Here is a 23,213-nt window from a genome sequence, read left to right as displayed (position 1 = left end):
TAGATTTTTGATTACTGTTACCTACTGACAATCTGTGTTTGCCAGGCTATAGGTATATGACCTATCATCCTAGAGTTAGACCGAGGTAAGTCTGCAACGATTTTGATAGCGCACGCAGTGCAAGTGTTATTTATACGTTATCATTTCATAGAAGTTTGGCGTTTAAAATAACTCTTGCGCTGCGTGTGCTATCAAAATGGTTGCAGATTTATCTCGGTCTGACTCTATCAAGTTATTTATTGAACTGTGTGGTGACCAGGCAGGCAGCGGACTGCGGCGCCGTGGGGCACTGCGTCTCCAGCGTGTGGGCGCACGAGCAGCAGCCGATCAGGAAGAACGACGTCGCCGTCAAGTTCGTCGCGCTCTTCAAGGAGCTCAAGGACATCAGTGAACTTATTAATGAAGTACGTTACTGCTACTTTTGAAGAAACCTGATTTTATTGAAATTTCAGCTGTCGCTCACTGTGGCGCTGGGCCGAAAGACCTTACGGTTAAAACATGCTTCTTAACTACGAGTACATCAATTGCCGCAGTACATAAGCGTGTTATTAATCACTATTTCCTTTGTTCTGAGTGATAAATAAATCTAACATCATCCGTTTTGCATGAATCATATTCACATAATGTCAATAATAATTAATTTAGTTTAATTTAAGTTTATAGAGATATTATAAAAGTATCTAAATAGGAGCCTCCATCTTTTAAGTGCCAGTTTAATGATAAATAGGTTTCAACTACGTTATTGTTAAAGGATTCGTTTGCTCGGATGATGTCCCGTTCTTTAAATCAAGGTCCTTCTTTAGGAGTACCTAGGTCTCCGCGTGAAGGCGGCCTGCCGCAGCCTGCCGCCGGCCGCGGCCCGGCTCTGCAAGCAGAACACGGCCGGCTTCGACACGTACCTCAGCCATGTGCTGGCCTCCAAGACCTCGCCGGACACCGTCTGTCGCGTTGTCGGCATGTGCAACAACGAGAAGCTCGACAAAATCCTTCAAGTGAGTTATCTGATTGGTCAAATATGTACCATCGTCCAAATTGTTAACTGTAAACCTTATGCCTTTTGTAATAAGGTCAAATAAGGTCCACCGACGTACAGTTAGGAGTGTAATGTTGCTGTTTGTACATGCAATTCTTATCGCAGAACTGCTACTTACTGCTATCTATTTCATACTTACCTAAAAGTGTGCAGATATTTTTAATGCCTATTGTCGTAGATATGCAGTTTTTACTGTCATAAACAATGCTGTTTACCTATCGATGAGTATGTAGGAATGTATTTATTAAAACTTTATATTTGTACAGATGGCGATGTCATGCGACGAGTTAATAGTTGAATACGAGTATTATCAGCAAACTATAATTCGTTAATTATATATTTATATGCACCATTAATTATAATTATTGCTATTAAATTGTAATTTGATAAACGTACCTATACAGGGACCTATACAGCCACCAGTCATGTGACTTTTTTTAATTAGTAAGTAGGTATAATTTCTAATAACCGTAGTGTCATTTATTAGGGGTCGGCCATTAATTACATCACACAAAATTTCGTTACATTTTTTCATAGGAAAAAGATAGGTCTTGATACGTACTGTCACACTTGGCATGACCCCCTCCTCCCCCTGTTGCTGTGACGTAATTTGTGGATGAACCATTAGTAAAATACTCGTTATAATATTATTTTTCATTGTTTTCACAGAAGAAGGCCGAGCCGAAACCAAACAAAGGTAAGAAAGAGAATCATTGTTTTATCAATTGGCGAAGACGTTATAAAGCGATTCACGCCATCCGTTTAATAATATTTACGATTGCAATGATTGCGCCAAAATGTACCGTGTCGCCTTGTTTTAAGCGTGAAATTAGATTGGTAGCTTGTTAAGTAACTGAAACATGATTGTTGTGGATTACGATCAGTAATATCAAAGTAATTTCAGACAGTTCCCACTGCAGTTCCCACTGCATACCGTTTTATTAGGTAGGCGTCTGGTTTTATTATCCTATAGCTCAGTACTTAGTCCATCGCTTTCACCCAATAACCTAGTTCATTTTAGATCCCATCAACTCTCAATAGTCCTTACACCATGGCGGGTGCTGCCTCTGCGTGCGACCCATGACACGGGCAAAGGCAGCATCCGCTCGGTGTACCCCTTACATTTCATTAAAGTGTCAAAAAGGACTCTACGTGTTGGCTTCGGCTCCGCGCACGCCTCCTAAAGGTCCGGAACACCATTGTCCCGTGATTGGAAAGAAATTGCTTCCATAGCAATACACTATTTACAATCATGAGCTTGAGTACTACATAATCTAATATAATTTATTCCTTTCATCTACGTATCAAAAATAATGTTTCAAATTAAACCAAGTTGTTTAATTCATGGCAGGTTGCAAAGTTGGTTGTATTGTAGTCACCCAAATCCCGACGTCTCTCGACTAACCAACATAATGCGCGATAACGATACGCTTATTATATCGACTTTACGTTCTTAACCTCCTCTATTCTCTACACGACAGGGTTTGTTTTATCCTGCTGATGTGCATTTTACATTTTGCACCGCTGTTATTATAAAATTCCTTTTGTATCGCAGGGCACCTGTTGGGTAGTTCACAATGCACTTGGGGACCTTCGTATTGGTGCAGCAACTTCAGGTAATATTTTATTTTTAACTTCATTCATTTATTTTTTTATCCCGTTCCATTCATAGCGTTACCCACAGGCACCCCAACATAAGATTATTGTGAATGTGTTGCAATATTCTACCCGACAGTAGACTTATGCAGCGGTAATTATGAAAAAATAGAAAAAACGACGGCCAAAAGACCATTGATATTATGCCTTTATGGCGGACGGATTCATTTAAGTCCCTACTTCAGAATTATACCTATGCACGAATCTTTATTCGTCGTAGATAGAAAGTCAGTTTAGCAAAGGCTAAACTCTCTCTTCTTTTTAGGGTTCCGTACCCAAAGGGTAAAACGGGACCCTATTACTAAGACTCCGCTGTCCGTCCGTCCGTCCGTCTGTCACCAGGCTGTATCTCGTGATCTGTGATAGCTAGCTGAAATATTCACAGATGATGTATTTCTGTTGCCGCTGGTACAATAAACGTGATTTTTGACCGAAGTTAAGCAACGTCGGGCGGGGTCAGTACTTGGATGGGTGACCGTTTTTATAGATAATGGTACGGAACCCTTCGTGTGCGAGTCCGACTCGCACTTGGCCGGTTTTTTATCTTTTCTTTTTTTTCTTTTATATTTGGGACGTCCATAAAAATGTTTGCTCGTTCTCGCCTCTGTTGTGTGTTGTTTCGCTCAAGCGGGGCGGTCAAAATTTTAACGACCGCGAAGGCGGCGAACAACGTCTCGCGGTTCGCGCTGCTCACGCCGTCCCGATCCGCGGCCTTAGGCCCGGTCTTCTGACGAGATGTTTATGCAAGCGACTATTATGTAAACGACATTGTCTTGTAAGCAATTGGTAATGTTGCGTTATGTTTCATTATCGTGTGTTTTGTTCGTATTGGATTAGATACCTACCAACCTATAAGAAAAACAATTGTACAAACTTTTTTTTATTACGTCGTTGATTTTCACAATAAAAAAAAGCACAAGTTTGTTGATTAAAGTGGAAAGGTTCAAAATTGACAGAACTGGCAGGTTTTGTCGTTTTCCACATTGTCGCAGTATTATAGTTTTGAACAGTAATCATCTAATACGGCATACGGCTTTAGAAACACCAAAGGTACAAGAGTTATCAATGATCATCACCATGATTGAATCGATGCATCGAGTCCTCAATGATGACATGCCTTATTTTCATATAAGTATAAGTTTGTTGCAAATATGTAGTAGTTTTTTTTTAAGTCTTCCTTAGAGTTTTGGATTATAGGGCAGGCCATGTTGCGTACTGTGTCAGATTAGGTTGACATCAACATCAACATCAACATTTATTCAGCAAATAGGCCACAAGGGCACTTTTACACGTCATCATTGAATTTACACACAAGCAAAAATAATAACATCAACAATTTTATAAAATAAAACTAACAATTCAAATCTAACGTATTACAATTACTAAGACTGACTTGTTAACGCAACGGCCAATCCGTGGAGAATTCTGGAATTTTCCATACAATAAAGAATTAGCAATCGCTATTACGATTATCGACGTGCAACCGCTCCTAAAACTAATGTTCTGCCAACAGCACTGGTCGGGAATGCAAAGCAACGCACCACTGCATCGAGCGAGTATGGAGCCAAATGGCCTTCCCCGAGGACACCGACGACATCTGCAAGATCTGCACCGACATGGTCAAGCAGGCCAGGGACCAGCTTGAGAGCAACGAGACCCAGGTGAGTACACTTACTGGCTACAAGTTACTGTCAACAGCACTAGTCGGGAATGCAAAGCGAAGCACCATTCCCGAGCGAGTGTGGATCCAAATGGCCTTCCCCGAGGACACCGACGACATCTGCAAGATCTGCACCGACATGGTCACGCAGGCCAGGGACCAGCTTGAGAGCAACGAGACTCAGGTGAGTACACTTACTGGCTACAAGTTACTGTCAACATCACTGATCGGGAATGCAAAACGACGCACCACTGTATTGAGCGAGTATGGAGCCAAATGGCCTTCCCCGAGGACACCGACGACATCTGCAAGATCTGCACCGACATGGTCAAGCAGACAGGGGACCAGCTTGAGAGCAACGAGACCCAGGTGAGTACACTTACTGGCTACAAGTTACTGTCAACAGCACTGGTCGGGAATGCAAAGCGACGCACCACTGCATCGAGCGAGTATGCAGCCAACTGGCCTTCCCCGAGGACACCGACGACATCTGCAAGATCTGCACCGACATGGTCCAGCAGGCCAGGGACCAGCTTGAGAGCAACGAGACCCAGGTCAATAAACTTACTTTACTTTCATTAGTTTGATTTCAGAACAATTAATATTCAACACTATTTGACTGAGCGAAGGGAACGTCTTTCTTTTCAGCTTGGGCAAAAATGATTTCGTATGTCTGTCCGGATGTTCTCCTCTGTAGGTGGCATCTCTCAACCGTATCTAGTGACATTTGATTTATCGTGAGCAGGTTCGATAATTATATAATTCTTTTTTTTACGATTCTGTTTATGGAAAATGTTCAAAATGGTGCCAATAACCACTAGTCTTTAGATTAGTTGATTTCAATCCCGCTGGCAAATGTTGTAAATATGTTTTTTGTGAAATACGAACGGTCTGTTTATGATACGAGATCATTATGAACTATTGTGTACTATATATCGGAGCGGCCAAGGTGCTCACAAATATCGGGACACGCCTGTATTGTCAAGGCGCTAGAGTGCGTGTTCAGATATTTTTGAGCACCTCGGCCGCTCCGATATATCTGATGGCGACTGTACCAATAGAGTAGGAAGTACAGTCAAGAAGTTAAAGTATTTTTAAGTGAAACCATTGCTTCCTTGGCTATATAAAATACCTAAAATACTGATTACCCCAAATCTAAACTTAATAACGTCTACAATGCATTGGTCACGTCTGCCTTATCGCTTGTTATTTTGGCCCGCATACAACACAATTTTAAGATATGTGTTAGGTATAGGTATGATTCATTGCATTATAATACTTCACGCCCATAGAACATTTTATTATTGTATTTAATTGTACTAATAAAGTGCCATATTATTATAGCAATAACTATTTAGATATAGGGGCCTTATTGTATATAGGTACAGTACAGTCAACGGTAAAAATATGGGTGTAGACAACTTATTCAAAAATATGTCCCATAGTTCTTAATTCACTGACATAAGAGTTATGGGACATATTTTTGAGATGATTTGTACACCCATATTTTTACCGTTGACTGTACATACAATACAGTATGAAAATGATATTCACATTTAAATTTGCGATACTAACAGAAAGTTTCAAATATTTTTCACGCCACTGTTCGGAAATGTGGCAATAGATGGTCTAAAACCAAGCTGGAAAGTAGGCAATAGCTGTAGCACCTGAACCACCACTACTACAATGTTTCATTGTTATCATCATCTGTCATTGGTGACGGTTCGCTACAGCAATGAGTATCACCCAAGTAACAATTTGTGGTTCTATAGTAGTCGATAGAACGTTTCCCAAATACCACCTAAGGTCCTATAAAAGACCAAAGAAGATTGTATAAAGCCGAAATGGCGCATCTTATGTGCCATTCAGTGATATAGTAGACCTGTAGCAGTGTCAGTCGTGACGTTTTAGGTCTATAAAAGTGATGCGATGATCACTTTTGTGCTAATTTGTTGTCAGTAACGCCATTATAGTGTTAATTTATACTATAGTGGCATTTGAGATTCCATTATAGTGCTTGTTTTATACTATAGTGGTATTTGAAATTGTATTATAGTGCTTTTTTATACTATTGTAGAATTCATAGTTCCTTTACTACGAAATTTGCTATCAAGTTTTCCATCAACTGTTGTGAGTGGTTTTGTTGTGTGTTTACTTCACAAAAACGGTACTAAGTAAAATGGTGATAAGTAAAGACTTTATATTAATATGCGCCATTTAGATGTCGAATAATTCGGTCCTTAGTGCAAAAAGTATATGGGACGGAAGTTTTACCGCTAGAATAGTATTAGTTTAATGAGGAATTTTAAATGCCCCCTCGATTTATTTATGTTTTTAATAAAATAATTTAATAAAATATTATGATATTCACCATAGTTACTACTATACAGCCAAAAAGTAAATCCGACGCTTTTATAGGCTAACTATAGAACTTACGACGAAATATTCACCGCCATCATGATTAAAATTAGGGTTCCAAAAGAATTTTGCTGTGACCCAGTCACACCTACAAACTCTTTAGAAAGATATAGGATTTTTTTTGGGATGTAGTCATTACTGTTGTTTCCTTTTTCAGTGTCATTGGTAAAAAAAATGTGCTAATAATGGATGTCGATAAATATCTAAACCGTCACGATTTTATGCTTGTATTAAAACATTGATGATAAATCTCACCTACAATATCACTGGGGTCTTTTTTGTCAATTCATTAAAATATAAAAATATTTTGTACGGAACCACATTATGTGGCTTAGGCCTGAACTTATATAAGCAAGATGTAAGTAGCCATTACAGATCAAATTTATCATTTACAAGTAGTCGTTTTCTACCTTTATGTATCTAACTCGGTTTATAAAAGACATAAAAACTCAACTATAACGCTGTTGTCTTTTAAAAGAAAAAACAAAACCACTATACAACAGTTTTGTGATATAAAAGAGTCATTGTGACGTTTACAGCGATGAGATATAATAGGGATTTAAAAACTACTAAAGCGCTTTTTAACGCTATAAATATGTCCCAAAAACGCTACTATAGAGCAAAACAGTTCTATAATAGTGTTCATATGACTACTAAAGTATTATGTACTATAGCAGTGATCTCTAAAGCCACTATATCCTGAAATCGTTGTATAGCTGGGTTTTTGTCACTGTTAGAACACAAAACTATAGCGGCTAGCAGGGAACCTTAATAGCGCAAACTACTAAAGTATTATGTACTATAGCAGTGATGTCTAAAGCCACTATATCCTAAAATCGTTGTATAGTTGGGTTTTTGTCACTGTTAAAACACAAAACTATAGCGGCTTGGCAGGGAACCTTAATAGCGCAAATTAGTTGCATAAAAGTGATTCCAAATACTATTATACAGTAATATTGCTCTATAGTGGTTATATTTGTACACGCCTATAACGGCTCTATAAAATGATGAAATAAACCTTTACATAAATTGCTTATAGAATATATTAGCTGTATAAGCCTATAGAGCAAAAAGGTGTTGCCAAGCGCTTTTATACGACAGGTGGTCACCTCTGAAACCTTAATACGACGTCTATACAAGCTTTTAGCGATAAAAACTAAAATTATAGGACTAAAATGTTACTTGGGCATTTAAAACATAAAAATCAATAAAAGGTCTATTTTGGCGCAACTTTTTCCTTCAAAAATAAAATTAGGGTAAATATAGGACCAATTTCTTGTTTAAAAAAAAAAGAAATGTCAAAACCATTCAGTTCATCTTTTTTTAACAATTATCCATTCAGTTCACGCTTAAGGCGTTTTTTACTTTTGTATTTGTAGCTGTTTGTGGTTTTTTTTAGCAAAAACGCTTCTAAGTTTAGAGTCGGTTTGAAGCAAATAACAAAAACGCCTCTTAAAAGTGATAAAAAAAGTAAAAAAGGCGGGATCTGAAAATAATTACGGAAATGGATAGTGTAAATTGTGTTTGACTAAAAAATACAAGAACACGTATCTACGCTCGCTATTATAAAAATGAGTTCTTCTAGTGAAGAAAATGATATTCTTACGCTGACGCCTACCGAAATTTAAGAGACACAGGCAGTGGCTAGTTATTTGCTACCAGAGAAATCGCGGGCTAGTACTTATAGTTCTGCAAATGTTTTCTTATTTCCTCGCAGTAGTCGTGAAAAGCACTATGTAATGCCTCGGCCGGAAACGCTAAAGATGGACTCGTATTATTTGAGGACCACCACTAACGTGTCGGCCCTCAAACGACTCGTCCATCTTTTAGCGGTTTTCCGTCCTCTCCTACAATGTACTATAGTGCCGTGCAAAAAAAAAACAAATGAATGAAACGTATTTGTTATTATTAACAGTCTCGCCCTTAGATAGCAAATACACATTAAATTCAATGACAATGCTTTATTAATAAACTACGTAAATGTATACTGGGGTGCCATTGGCCAATGGGTATATGCTGATCGCTGACCGTCCGCGAAGTCACCAACGCGTCAACTCATTGTTGCCGCGCGTAGTGTTATCTCTACACAAACATTGAGATGAACCCGCGTGCCTTAGCCCTGGGCCGCTGACCGATAACGCCTAATTATCCCACGGATACACTTCTATCTAACCCATTTTTGTGAATTCCATTCTTTTATACATCTAATGTAATATGCTTGTAAGTAACTAAAATTTTCGATAAGAAACATTGATATGTAGGTAAGTATTCACCAAATATTTTTAATGTCAGAAATAGTAATCTCTAGTTAAACATTATTAAAAAGAACAGAGATAAGAATCATAATATATTATTAATAAATTGATGCCTATTAATCAACGTCGTACTTCAGTCTGATTGGTAGTAGGTATACATTGTATACCGAGCGATAAACTTTCATCACCCTTGTTAGCGTATAATAGAATAGGTATAAAACAACACTGCGGTGCTATACACCCCAGGCCAAAAATATGGAAACAAGCTTGTATGGCAATGAAAAACTGATTATCATGCGATTGATTTGTATACTAGTCTTTGACAATTAGAAAACAAAGGAGTATGATAATGAAATATTTTAAAATAGTAGATTGTACAACAAGGGCATAAAGTGACATTTATGCCCTTGTTGTACACTCTGCTTTTCACTTCGATTGCGAGGAAAATATACAAAAAATCAAATATTTTAGGTTCTTTTAACGTATTTATTCAAGACTAAAGAAAATTGTTCTTGGGCCGGTCGGAGGCGCGGGGCACGCCGATCGGAAGAGCGCTGGTCGGGGGCGCGCCGGCAGGGCTGGCAGTTTGTATGGCAGAATTTGGACTTTATTGCTAAGTCAATAAGGGTCGTAATAGACGATTTTACTTTATGCTCTAGAGCATAAAATGCGATTTTATGTCGTCTACGCACGACATAAAGGTGCACTTTTTGAGCATGAGAAGTGAAAATAAATATGTAACTCAAATTCTCTTTGCCCGTTGAAAATGTTATGAGGCAATTAAAAAGGGCGTAATCCATAATCTGGCTATGAGATAAGGGTTTGTAGGTTATGATGATGATGATGCTCTCCTGACCGATTTCGGCCACAGCGACTGTGTGCTCTGGACTAGGCAATTTTTAACTCGTGTTATTAGAGTGCAGCTGATCCACTCTCTGGTGCGCCCTTAGGTGGCTCACGTATTTTAGGCACGTCAGCACACCACCTAAGTATATGTATAGTTGTAGGAAATTGAGGTTGGCGGCCGAGCCTTGAGCTCATCTCGTTTTTTGTCGAGCTCAAGTTATACTACGTTCACTATGAGAACAATCCACTATGTTGTTACCTCTATCCAATTGTCTTTATTTGATTCTGTAGGTACATGTATTCTAAGCTGTGTGAGGTGTGCAATAAAGAGTATTGTATTGTATACATATTTTCTATCGGACCGCCATTTGCGCAGTTGGGGGTTGGTTAATAGTACCTAATGAGAATTAACAGTTCCCACTGTCGTCCCTGTGTACAAAATCACCTCACAGGATATGGCTAAGGGTTAAAAGCAACCTGTATTTGTACAACAGCTCCCCACACTGCTGCAAATTGTGAATGCTCCCTAGTCCTTGGTATCAGAAACAAGAAAGACAAAACCGAATACTGAAGTTACTTAGATAAACACATCCAAATCATATTCTGCCAAGCAAACTTGAATTCAGTCAATATAACCAAGTATTATATCTGTTATTTATAGGAGGAGCTGAAGCAAGTGTTCGAAGGCTCTTGCAACCTGATCCCTATCAAGATAGTGCGCAAGGAGTGCACCAAGCTGGCGGACGACTTCGTGCCCGAGCTGGTGGAGACGCTAGCCTCGCAGATGAACCCGCAGGCCGTGTGCTCCGTCGCGGGGCTGTGCAACAACGCCAAGATCGACCTCATGCTGGAGGACTATGTGAGTGTCTTACTGCAGGAGTGCACCAAGCTGGCGGACGACTTCGTGCCCGAGCTGGTGGAGACGCTGGCCTCGCAGATGAACCCGCAGGCCGTGTGCTCCGCCGCGGGGCTGTGCAACAACGTCAAGATCGACCTCATGCTGGAGGACTATGTGAGTGTCTTACTGCAGGAGTGCACCAAGCTGGCGGACGACTTCGTGCCCGAGCTGGTGGAGACGCTAGCCTCGCAGATGAACCCGCAGGCCGTGTGCTCCGTCGCGGGGCTGTGCAACAACGCCAAGATCGACCTCATGCTGGAGGACTATGTGAGTGTCTTACTGCAGGAGTGCACCAAGCTGGCGGACGACTTCGTGCCCGAGCTGGTGGAGACGCTGGCCTCGCAGATGAACCCGCAGGCCGTGTGCTCCGTCGCGGGGCTGTGCAACAACGCCAAGATCGACCTCATGCTGGAGGACTATGTGAGTACTGACAGTACCACATTACAATTACAGTCGCCGTCAGATATATCGGAGCGGCCAAGGTGCTCGCAAATATCTGAACACGCACCCTAACGCCTTGACAATAAAGGCAGGGCTGAGGTGTATCTGATGGCGCCTGTACAGTTAATACTGTTTTACAAGTGCATAAAACGGTTTCCTGTTGATGACTAAAGGTTCGTGGAGGTGACTAAAGGTATTATTGTATTATGTGTTACGTACCTAAATGCATTTCTTGGTAATATTCCCTTCCCGCTTAGTCATGTTATTGAAAAAATGTTAAATTATGCCTTACAATTAGGTTAAATAGCTATAAGTAGCCTAACATAAATATGAACTCAATATGCGTCACTCGCTATTAACTTACGTCTTTTTTTTCTGGAGTATGATCTTCATGCGCGTAGGACGTCCACCCACAAGATGGACAGACGATCTTGTTAAGGTCGCCGGAAGACGCTGGATGCGGGTCGCTTCCAACCGGCACGTATGGAGGTCCAAGGGGGAGGCCTATGTTCAGCAGTGGACGTCTTATGGCTGAGATGATGATGATGATGATGATGATCTTCATGTGGTGGGTCATGACTGATGGCAAGAGACTACGAAAATTTTTGCTAATAAAGAAAAGTATACAAAGTTTAAGATAAATATTAGTTTTACGTTAGCTTCAAGTATTAATGCCGTGAAGAACACACGGAAGCTAGACTATTTGCGGAGGCAGAGCTAGAAGCTAGACTATTTCCAACCGAAACCTTAAAATGTTAGTTGGCTCTAATCACGAATACACGTCTCATTTTAATTAATTTTTTGTTGTATATCGTGCATACCAAGATTTTATTCTAAATTGGTTGGAAACTTCTACTGTTGAGATACAATGTAGTGTTCTATTTACGACCAATAGTCATATCCGTGTCTTCCGTTTCGTAATTAATAGTAGATTGTACAACAAGGGCATAAAGTGACCCATTTTCACCCGAGGCAATTTTTTGGTCTGAGCGAAGCGAAGACCAAAATAGTAGACGAGGGTAAAAATGGACATTTATGCCCTTGTTGTACACTCTGCTTTTCACTTCGATTGCGAGGAAAATATACAAAAAATCAAATATTTTAGGTTATTTTAACGTATTTATTCAAGACTAAAGAAAATTGTTCTTGGGCCGGTCGGAGGCGCGGGGCACGCCGATCGGGAGAGCGCCGGTCGGGGGCGCGCCGGCTGGGCTGGCAGTTTGTATGGCAGAATTTGGACTTTATTGCTAAGTCAATATGGGTCGTAATAGATGATTTTACTTTATACTCTAGAGCATAAAATGCGATTTTATGTCGTCTACGCACGACATAAAGGTGCACTTTTTGAGCATGAGAAGTGAAAAAATAATTTTCCACTAATTGTGGTATTCCACCTCTTCAACGTGCATTACGTCTCGCTCTCTCATTAAGCAAAATGTGAGACGCAAATACACATTGGACCAAGATATTTGAAAAGATGGAATACCAACAGTGAATAAGTTATTACCAGTATTATCACTATCCTTAAAGTTTTATTCCTAATGCTTTATCCAAATAATGTGTTTTCAGCGCGCCCAGCTAGCGCTGAGGAGCAGTTGCTCGAGCTGCCAGCAAACCGTCACCGTCGTCAGGAACAAGTTCGACGCCACCAGCTACGAGGACTTCCTCGTAGGACTGTTGCAGGTAAGTGTTACGTGACAGTACAATTTCACTGCGTTTACACTAGACAACTACTTATATATTTGGTGAATACGGGTCACAGTGGACCACTTTAAACAATGGCACCTTACAAATACGCGACCAAAATTGCTATGGGGCCGTCAAGTTTGACTGCGTAGTAAAGAAAACTTTGAGTGTGTTTAAAGCAAAGAGTTATTATGATAAATAATGGAAGATAAGTAATTCTAAGAAAACGTCGTGCCCCTTAGTTTGATAGCTGAAAGTGGCTGCAATGTATAGCGGTGACAGGCGTCCATATACCTATTTTGTGGTCACTGGATTTTCAAACGTCGTCTTTTGACCACTAAACTTACCGCATACCTGTAAAATTCGAAGCACGAATTTCTCTCAGACTTTTTAGAGAAAAAAAAATACTTCGCCTATACTGCTTTTCAGAATCTTACATTTTCCGTCGGTAATTATTATACAACTTTCCACAGCTCTGCGGTAAAGCCGGCTCCTTATCCGACTCGTGCTCGATGCTCGTGTTCAAATACTACGAGAACATCTTGGCCATGCTAAAGAAGGACCTCACGCCCGACAGCATCTGCCACGTCAGCGGGCAGTGCAACTACCGCTTCCACAGTCACGACGATTACACCTTCCCCGTCGCCAAGGAGCTCACTGACGTCGAGTAAGTACAACGAGAACATCTGGGCTACCTAGAGGAGGACCTCACGCCCGACAGCGTCTGCCACGTCAGCGGGCAGTGCAACTACCGCTTCCACATTCACGACGATTACACCTTCCCCGTCGCCAAGGAGCTCACTGACGTCGAGTAAGTACAACGAGAACATCTCGGCTACCTAGAGGAGGACCTCACGCCCGACAGCGTCTGCCACGTCAGCGGGCAGTGCAACTACCGCTTTCACATTCACGACGATTACACCTTCCCCGTCGCCAAGGAGCTCACTGACGTCGACTAAGTACAACGAGAACATCTCGGCTACCTAGAGGAGGACCTCACGCCCGACAGCGTCTGCCACGTCAGCGGGCAGTGCAACTACCGCTTCCACATTCACGACTATTACACCTTCTCCGACGCCACGGAGCTCACTGACGTCGAGTAAGTACAACGAGAACATCTCGGCTACCTAGAGGACCTCACGCCCGACAGCGTCTGCCACGTCATCGGGCAGTGCAACTACCGCTTCCACATTCACGACGATTACACCTTCCCCGTCGCCAAGGAGCTCACTGACGTCGAGTAAGTACAACGAGAACATCTCGGCTACCTAGAGGAGGACCTCACGCCCGACAGCGTCTGCCACGTCAGCGGGCAGTGCAACTACTGCTTCCACATTCACGACGATTACAACTTCCCCGTCGCCAAGGAGCTCACTGACGTCGAGTAAGTACAACGAGAACATCTCGGCTACCTAGAGGAGGACCTCACGCCCGACAGCGTCTGCCACGTCAGCGGGCAGTGCAACTACTGCTTCCACATTCACGACGATTACACCTTCCCCGTCGCCAAGGAGCTCACTGACGTCGAGTAAGTACTACGAAAACATCTCGGCTACCTAAAGGAGGCCTTACGCCCCACAGCCATGTTAGTGGGCAGGGCAACTATTATCTTCACGCAAAATGCCTATTTTCACCTAGTGGCGGAAACCTGCCCATGCTAGAATACAATACAATAACTATCACTATTAATCAAGTTTCTATACATACAAAATCCATCGGGCCTAATTTTGTTCGTACGCCTTACAGAAAAAAAAATAGTTTTTAATTAATTGTTGTTTTTTAGGGATGTGCCTTGTGAATTCTGCGAAAAATTGGTGTCCCACCTACGTGACGTTCTCATCGCCAACACCACAGAAATCGAGTTCCATAAGATTTTAGTTGGTAAGTTATTAGTATACGATAAATATCAACTTGAATAATGACAGCGAAAAGTCAATGAATTATGAATTTTTGAACCCGTTTGAACAAACCAAAAACAATAATAATCGGTAACTTAGCATAAAATCCTTTTACTGATTTTACCTTGCACGGTATTGGCAGATTACGACAGAAGAATTAAATTTACATAGTACACATTAAAACCAACGCTTTGTCTTGTACAAAGCGTTAGTTTTAATTATTCAGTTTGGTACCTAGATCTTGCTTTGACTTTTTTCGCAGGTCTTTGCAAACAGACGGGCGAGTTCAAGAGCGAATGCCTGTCCCTGGTCGAGCAGTACTCTGACGAGATGTACCGCGCGCTGGTGACCGGTCTCAATGGCTACGAGCTGTGCTCCATGATCGGCATCTGCGGCAAGAGCGTCGAGGTCCCGGTGGCGCCGCTCGTGCCCAGGGAGCTGGCTGTTAAAGCTGTGCCCTTGTCCTCCAAACTGATTGGCGCTGACGAAGCTAATAGCTACAGTACTAAGAAGGTAGGTTTGTCATTGTAATTTGTTTTTTGAATGGCTACGAGCTGTGCTCCCATGATCATCGGCAACTGCGGCAAGAGCGTCGAGGTCCTGGTGGCGCCGCTCGTGCCGAGAAAGCTGGCTGTTAAAGCTGTGCCCTTGTCCTCCAAACTGATTGGCGCTGATGAAGCTAATAGCTACAGTACTGAGAAGGTAGGTTTGTCATTGTAATTTGTTTTTTGAATGGCTACGAGCTGTGCTCCATGATCGGCAACTGCGGCAAGAGCGTCGAGGTCCCGGTGGCGCCGCTCGTGCCGAGAGAGCTGGCTGTTAAAGCTGTGCCCTTGTCCTCCAAACTGATTGGCGCTGACGAAGCTAATAGCTACAGTACTGAGAAGGTAGGTTTGTCATTGTAATTTGTTTTTTGATTGGCTACGAGCTGTGCTCCATGATCGGCAACTGCGGCAAGAGCGTCGAGGTCCCGGTGGCGCCGCTCGTGCCGAGAGAGCTGGCTGTTAAAGCTGTGCCCTTGTCCTCCAAACTGATTGGCGCTGATGAAGCTAATAGCTACAGTACTGAGAAGGTATGTGTATCAATGCTTGTAGTTCTTCTGATAATATTTCTGAGTTTTTAGGGTTCCGTACCTCAAAAGGAAAAAACGGAACCCTTATAGGAACACTCGTGCGTCTGTCTGTCTGTCTGTCTGTCCGTCTGTCCGTCTGTCACAGCCGATTTTCTCCGGAACTACTGGACCAATCAAGTTGAAATTTGGTACACATATGTAACTTTGTGACCCGAATACGGACATGTAACGTAAACAAATGAATTTTAAACATGGGGGCCACTTTTGGGGGGTAAATGAAAAAATTAAAAAAAAATTTTTTCAAACTATATCATGTTACATATCAAATGAAATGAAATGAAAGAGCTTATTGTAAGGATTTCTAATAAATTTTTTTTATAATTTTCGAATCAACAGTTTAGAAGTTATTCAAGAAAATAGGCAAAAAATGACCATTCCCCCCCCTTATCTCCGAAACTACTAGGTCTAAAATTTTGAAAAAAAATACATAAAATAGGTCTATACCTATAGATGACAGGAAAACCTATTAGAAATGTACAGTCAAGCGTGAGTCGGACTTAATTACAGTTTTTAATCCGACCCCTACGGAGGTTTTAAAGAGATTTCACTCACGTTTCACATAAAAAATACATTGTTAACAGTGCCGGATTACTTAGAGTAGTAGTTTTTTTAGAGTAATTGGTGATAATTTTCTGATAAGATAATCATTTTAAATATTTAACGGTCTTACCTACTTACGAGTAATTTGTAAGGTCAAATTAAAAATAATGTTAAATTGAGAGCTAGCTTAAAGTTTTTTGTACTCGTCGACTTTAATGGTTGAATTAATAAAGACTTTGTAACCAATAAGCAAAACAAGCACGTGCTTAGGGCACCACGTTCAGGAGAAGCACCAAAATGCCAGGTTGAAAAAGGTGAACAAATTTTAAAATTAGGGACAGACACATCGTTTTTACCACACGATTTTTTTTAGCTGTCCAAAAGCTAATTTGCAAAAATAATGGCGCGTAATTCTTTGGGAAACAATCGGTCGCAGTAGAAGAGTCGTGATTACATGCATAGATTCGATTTCAACCCACTATTTTGCGGTTCGGCGTTAGGTCTTATGCGAGGCCTTCTGCCTTAATTACACTTGGGCGTGGATCCAAATCCAAGCTTTCCTCTTTCGCAGCTAGGCCTACTGCCTTTCTCACACTTCGCCAATTCAATTCCAAGCTCTGCTTTCTTGCATATTTTATGCATGAAAACAACCTCGAATATCGAAGCCTAAGAAATATCGAGCCCTATGCGAAGCTAGGCTGATAGAAAACTGTCCCATCCCTTCTCTGTATGAAATCCTGGATTCGCGCCTGGTTGGGACTAAAAGTAAAATTGCGTTTGTATATCGAAAAATTTTCGCGCTCGCTTCGCTCGCGTTTTCAATAACTTTATAAGGTATGATAAAGGTGACATTCGGGTGGCGACTGCAGCAACATTACTCAGTTGCAACGTTACTGCTGCAGTACTGTCAACTTCCGTGATAAAATGATGTGACTGATTTCCATACTAAAAGTAAAAATTTACAACTGTCTATCATATTGCGTTTTTATATCGAAAAATTTTCCGCGCTCGCTTCGCTCGCGTTTCTATTACTTTCTAAGCTATGATAAAGGTGACATTCGGGTGGCGACTGCAACAGCATTAGGTACTCTGTTGCAACATTACTGCTGCGGCACTGTCAATTTTCGTGATAAAATGATGTGACTGATTTCCATTCTCAGCTGTAACGCGGCAATGAACTTCTCTCAATTTACCAAAAAATCAATGTAATCTTGATGACCCGAGGGAGAGGGGGCACCTAGAAATCCTTAGGGCATCAACATATCTTAATCCGGCACTGATTGTTAAAAATTGTGTAATATACGGAACCCTTGGAACGCGAGTCCGACTCGCACTTGGCCGGTTTTGTGAATAGTCCAACGTAAACGTAAGAGAACAACATGCTGCGACGAACCGTATTAATAGTTAATCGTGGATGTCATCGCACATCTTAATTTTAAGGAGAGTTGTTTATCATAATATCTACTTTACATGTATGAATTAGTTTCTATTGTACTATCAAGAATTGCTACTATGTAGTATTAAAATAATTAACTCAACAGTGATATTGCATGTTACCATTGGAACGATTTTTTTTATTTGAAGTTCATTTACCAAAGTTGAAATCCCGATAAAGCTGACACACATATGAAGCAATCAAAGTTATTGATATCATTTAAATGCCAAAAGAAAACACTAGTAACCGTTCGTAAACTTTAACAACACAAATGCGCATAATGTCGCTGCAATCGTTAAAAAAATGTCTTTAGTTGTTTCAAATCCAGAGAGAAATTAAATATATCTTTGGGTTTTTAACCTGTTTTAGCACCGCGTGCAAATCGGCGACAAGCAAATCAACCTGCGCATCCTGGGCTCGGACCCCAACACCCCCGCCGTGCCCGACCTGCCCATCGAGCGCATGTTCGTGCGCGTGCCGTCGCCGCAGGGCAAGGCCGCCTGCTCCTTCTGCCAGTACTTCATGCACTACCTGCAGGTCGAGCTCAGCGATTCCACCAACGAGGTAACTGAAGACATTCAACGATTGTCCATTTTTACAGGATATTCTGTTGGTCGTTGCATCTGTGAAAAAAATTAAAGGTACATAATTACATTTCGGTCTCGTTAGAATCATTGTCATGAACAGTTGATGCATATGCAAAGAAAATTTCAGTCAAATGCAATGTTCTCTTCATAAAATATTACCTATTGAAATAACCTATTGAAATAATATTTGACGACCGGTCTGGCCTAGTGGGTAGTGACCCTGCCTGTGAAGCCGATGGTCCTGGGTTCGAATCCCAGTAAGGGCATTTATTTGTGTGATCTTCTTCTTTCTTCTCTTCTTTCTCCTGGCTATGTTCCCATATCACTTGGGGTCAGCCCTCCTCTATTTTGTGTTGTCCCTGCGTCTACATTATTAGCTTTAAGATATTTTTCGATTGTGCTCTTCCAGTGCCCTATCCCACAAAACTTTACAAGTGTACAATTCGACAAAATTGTTAAATTGTAAACAATAAAATGTACCACAAAAATTACAAATATGTATTCGTTACAAGTCTGCAGTATACAAATATGTCATTTTTGTGAAAGCGTATCACAAAGAATAAAGGTATGTCACGACAGCTACATAATTGTAGAATTGTTGATTTGTAAATATACAATTCTAATGTTGCAACTTCAAATATGTAACAATTTATTTTGCTTCTTTAATGTTGAAGGTAGTTTCACTTTACTGATCTATCTACGAGCATTTACATACCAACTGACATTACAATGGATTTGCAAGCTAAACTGACCATTTTAAACCACTTGAAACACCATGAGCATCGCCAGTGACGTGATATTGGGATCCTGACCCCAACCATCTTAAAACAGTCAGTAACTGTGGTTTAGAATCAAGAGCATGATTTCTTCGTGTCGAATGTCTAAGGTTTCCACCAACAGTCTGTAGTAAATATTCGACGATAGATTTACTCACTCTGAACCGCTGATTAAATGTAAAATCAGTTATGGTCAAAGATAAATTTATACGTTCTCTATAAGGCCTAGGACGTCTTACAATTAATTCAAAATTCAAAAATTCTACATTTATTTAGCAACAAGGGCACTTTTACGCGTCCACATTGAATTTACATACAAGCAAAAATAATAACAATACATCAACAACTTTATAAAATACAACTAACTGCAATGCAACTACCAATTCAAACTAACGTTAATACAATTACTTAGAGATGTATATGGTCTCTTAATGTCGAATTATTCTATTATTCGTATAGTAGCAACTGTAGCAAGAGGGTGCGACACACGTTTAGAGAATTGTTAACTTGTAGGTACAATTCTACATATATGTATAATTATTACTACAATTTAATGTAGCACAAAACAATTGTCAGCTACAAATTTGTACATTTTCCGGAAAATATATGTAGCATATGTAAAGTTTTGTGATACAATAAATTGTAGACTTGTTGATACAATTTACATATTTGTCAGAATTTTCTACTACTAATTTGTTACTTGTCTATTTTGTGGTACGCACATTTGTATTATTACAAACTTGTAACTTGACACTTGTAAAATTGTAATTGTAAGTTTTGTGGGATAGGCCACAGGTGGCGGCAGGTCGGCCTCTGCCTCGCTTCATTTCCTCTATTTGCATCACTGCTCTCGTGATGGACACAGATATTTGTTCCTGAGTCATGGATGTTTTCTATGTATTTAAGTATTTGTATATTATATATATCGTTGTCTGAGTACCCACAACACAAGCCTTCTTGAGCTTACCGTGGGGCTTAGTCAATTTATGTAAGAATGTCCCTATAATATTTATTTATTTATTTATATATTTATTTAACCCTTTGTTACGCGTTTTAGTTGAATAGCTATTTTCACGTCATGATATCCTATTTGACTTGAGCATTATACTACTATTTGCTTCCCTTAACCGCACTTGCGCTTGGGACTGCGATAGGGCCCCGCGAGGCAGACCGCAGCTTTTTTCAGTATGGTACCTATTATCGATGCGGTTGTAATAGGCCTGTTGCAAGTAACAAAGAATCATGGAAATAATGGTTTCAACGAAACATATATGTTAATATGATTCTAAAAAATGGCCCAATCTCAGTATAAACTGAAGGATTATTAATATATTCAATAAAATAAAAGTGCAAAATTCTCCAATCGGCCATTTTTACTGAAACGCCAATCAGAAACGTTCCAAACAGTGACGTCATCAATCCATAACATATTTCTTAGAGCAACATAGACAACCTCATTGACCGAAATCTATACGTGGGCACCAAAGAGTTCGAAAGGTGCAAAAAAAATGTTATTTCGCCACTAAACATTTATTACGTCCAAAAAATATTATTACACGATATAAAGTAGATATCTATTTGTTATTACTTAAATAAAATGCTAAATAATACGATATTTCAACAACAAACATTTTTAATTATTTGGCTGAATGGAACTATCATTGCCATGTTGGCTGTCGTAACTAGAAAAAATGAAAAATTAAAAAGTAAAACCGGCGTTCGGTGATTTTCACTCAAAATGTACATGTATCTAAATAATTCATCTTAAACTGCAACCGTGTGAGAGTTTTTGTGTAAAATGAGTTATTGTGATAAATTTTTGTAATGTATTTATCACCCCTAATCGTAATATATGGTGCTGAATTAACAATATCATTCGGATTCAAGGGAAATTCGTAACTGTAAGTATGTAAACAATATCTAACACCCTACCACCAACTAAATAATGACGTCACAAATGGCATGCGAGGCGTTTTCGCGCGAAGTTTAAACTAGCTATAATAAAATGCAATTATCTATGTTAAATCTTATGAGTATAACTGAAATATAGTGTTTTTCGGAACTAATACAAGTGTACCGACGATATTAAAAGGGTTTTCAAAATTTGTCATCAGGCCTATTCTTTCGTCTGATCAAAACAATTGACAATTGTACAAAAGTAACGATTTATAATGTTGTTACCAGGCAAAGATCAAGGCGACGGTAGAGAAGGCGTGCGTCAAGCTGCCCAAGTCTCTGAACGGCGAGTGCAAGCAGTTCGTCGAGGAGTACGGCGCCGCCGTCATCGCGCTGCTCGTGCAGGAGATCGACCCCGCTAGCGTAAGTACCAACTTCTACCTCATACAATACCTGGCATGTGTAGGGCTCACTGGCCTACTCATGTGCAATTTATCTCTCTAAGAATATTTATCTCTCCTTACAAAAACATGAGAAATTTTCGAAATTTTCCGTTGTAGATATTTCTCAATTTTGGAAACTTTCCTGCGGCACATCACTATCAGTACACTGGCTCATGCCTACTATAACACAATTTCGCAGCATATCATTTCATGCATATATATCTACAACATGTTTTACCAGTCGCTCTTGCCTCAATAAAGTGTTATTGCCGGAAATAACTATCTACTGCACCGCGTTCTGTCGATGAGACAACGACGTGATCTAGCAAACGACACATATGCCAACTGTAGTGGTTTTCGAATTGAAATAGTGTTAATTAACAAAATTAGGTTAGACAAACTAGCATGCGAAATCAGCGATTCAAATCGGCTTGCCTGACTGCGATCTGTTATTTTACTTTCCCTTTATTCCAGGTATGCCCAGGACTAGGCGTGTGCCCACAAACCCAGGAGATCAAACGCGTGACTAAACCAGTGCAGAAGTCCAACTGCGCGCTCTGTCTATTCGCCGTGGAACAGCTCAACCAGATGATCCAGACTAATCGCACGGAGGTACTTTATTTGAAATTACCAAATACAATATAATTTGTGTTGTACTGAAAGTTTTATTATAGAGTAGGTACATGCCTAAACTATAGGCACAGTACCTCCTTGTTTATTTTATAATGGGCGTGATGTGTCAACATAGAGTTATTAATTCCGATTTAGGTTCCAAATTCCCTATTACGATGTCTTCTTATTAGGGGCCCGTTTCTCAAAAGCTTGTAACTTGTAATACAAGTTAGAGTCCCTTTCTAACAAAAGCTGTCAAAAAGTGTCATCCGCTTGTATTACAAAATCCGTCGTAAAAGTTCCATAAGGTTTTTTTTTAAAGTCACCGGACTCAAGTTAGTCAATCTCGTCCAAAGTTGGTGTTAACGTCCATGTTTATCGAAATCTTCGCAGTTACGTTCGTTGTGGATCCCAACTTGTGTTTTAGCTGAAAAGTTGTCAATCAGGTTATAATGTAATTAATTCTACTAATCTTCCTCAGGCGGCCATCCAAGCAGCACTCGACGGGCTCTGCAATCACCTCTCCGACAAGTCGCGCATCCAGTGCGTGGACTTCGTGGACACGTACAGCAAGACCCTCATCGACATGCTGGTCAAGAACCTCGACGCGCAGCAGATCTGTGTGTACCTGAGGCTCTGCACCAGCAACCTGGAGGACCCGCTGAAGATCACCAGCCAGAGCATCGACAAGTGGTTCACGCAGCCCAGGATCAAGCCCAGGAAGGGAATCTCCCTGCTGCCGGACTCTATGAAGGAGAAGGATGCTGATATCGGTGAGTTGATGGCTTTTTATAAGGGTTAGTTTTTTGAGATATTCCATATCAAGTTCTAAATTTCCAATTTAGGCAACATATAAGGTAAATACCTTTAGCACTATATCTCTGGCGTCGAATAATGGTATAGTCAAGTGTAAAAATATGGGTGCATACAACTTACTCCAAAATATGTCCCATAGTTCTTAATTCGCACCCATATTTTTACAGTGAACTGTATCAGAAATT

The 23,213-nt window shown here is 40.5% G+C and overlaps 1 protein-coding gene across 1 annotated transcript in view; it reads left to right on the top strand.

The window, feature by feature from the left end:
* Positions 1–23,213, top strand: part of LOC134791582 (uncharacterized) — a 32,161-nt gene that overhangs the window by 4,165 nt on the left and 4,783 nt on the right. Inside the window, exons 3-17 of the mRNA XM_063762633.1 lie at positions 260–404; positions 804–992; positions 1,703–1,730; positions 2,589–2,649; positions 4,203–4,350; positions 10,530–10,727; positions 12,777–12,890; positions 13,367–13,560; positions 14,677–14,774; positions 15,054–15,312; positions 15,567–15,582; positions 18,292–18,462; positions 21,446–21,580; positions 22,075–22,212; positions 22,694–22,985. Coding sequence (XP_063618703.1) covers positions 260–404; positions 804–992; positions 1,703–1,730; positions 2,589–2,649; positions 4,203–4,350; positions 10,530–10,727; positions 12,777–12,890; positions 13,367–13,560; positions 14,677–14,774; positions 15,054–15,312; positions 15,567–15,582; positions 18,292–18,462; positions 21,446–21,580; positions 22,075–22,212; positions 22,694–22,985 — 2,186 coding nt within the window. The remainder of the gene's footprint in view (positions 1–259; positions 405–803; positions 993–1,702; positions 1,731–2,588; positions 2,650–4,202; positions 4,351–10,529; positions 10,728–12,776; positions 12,891–13,366; positions 13,561–14,676; positions 14,775–15,053; positions 15,313–15,566; positions 15,583–18,291; positions 18,463–21,445; positions 21,581–22,074; positions 22,213–22,693; positions 22,986–23,213) is intronic.

This window comes from Cydia splendana, chromosome 1 (assembly GCF_910591565.1).
Source record: "Cydia splendana chromosome 1, ilCydSple1.2, whole genome shotgun sequence".
Lineage (NCBI taxonomy): Eukaryota > Metazoa > Arthropoda > Insecta > Lepidoptera > Tortricidae > Cydia > Cydia splendana.
Note: the sequence above shows the minus strand (reverse complement) of the source record. Positions and strands in the feature narration are given on the sequence as shown.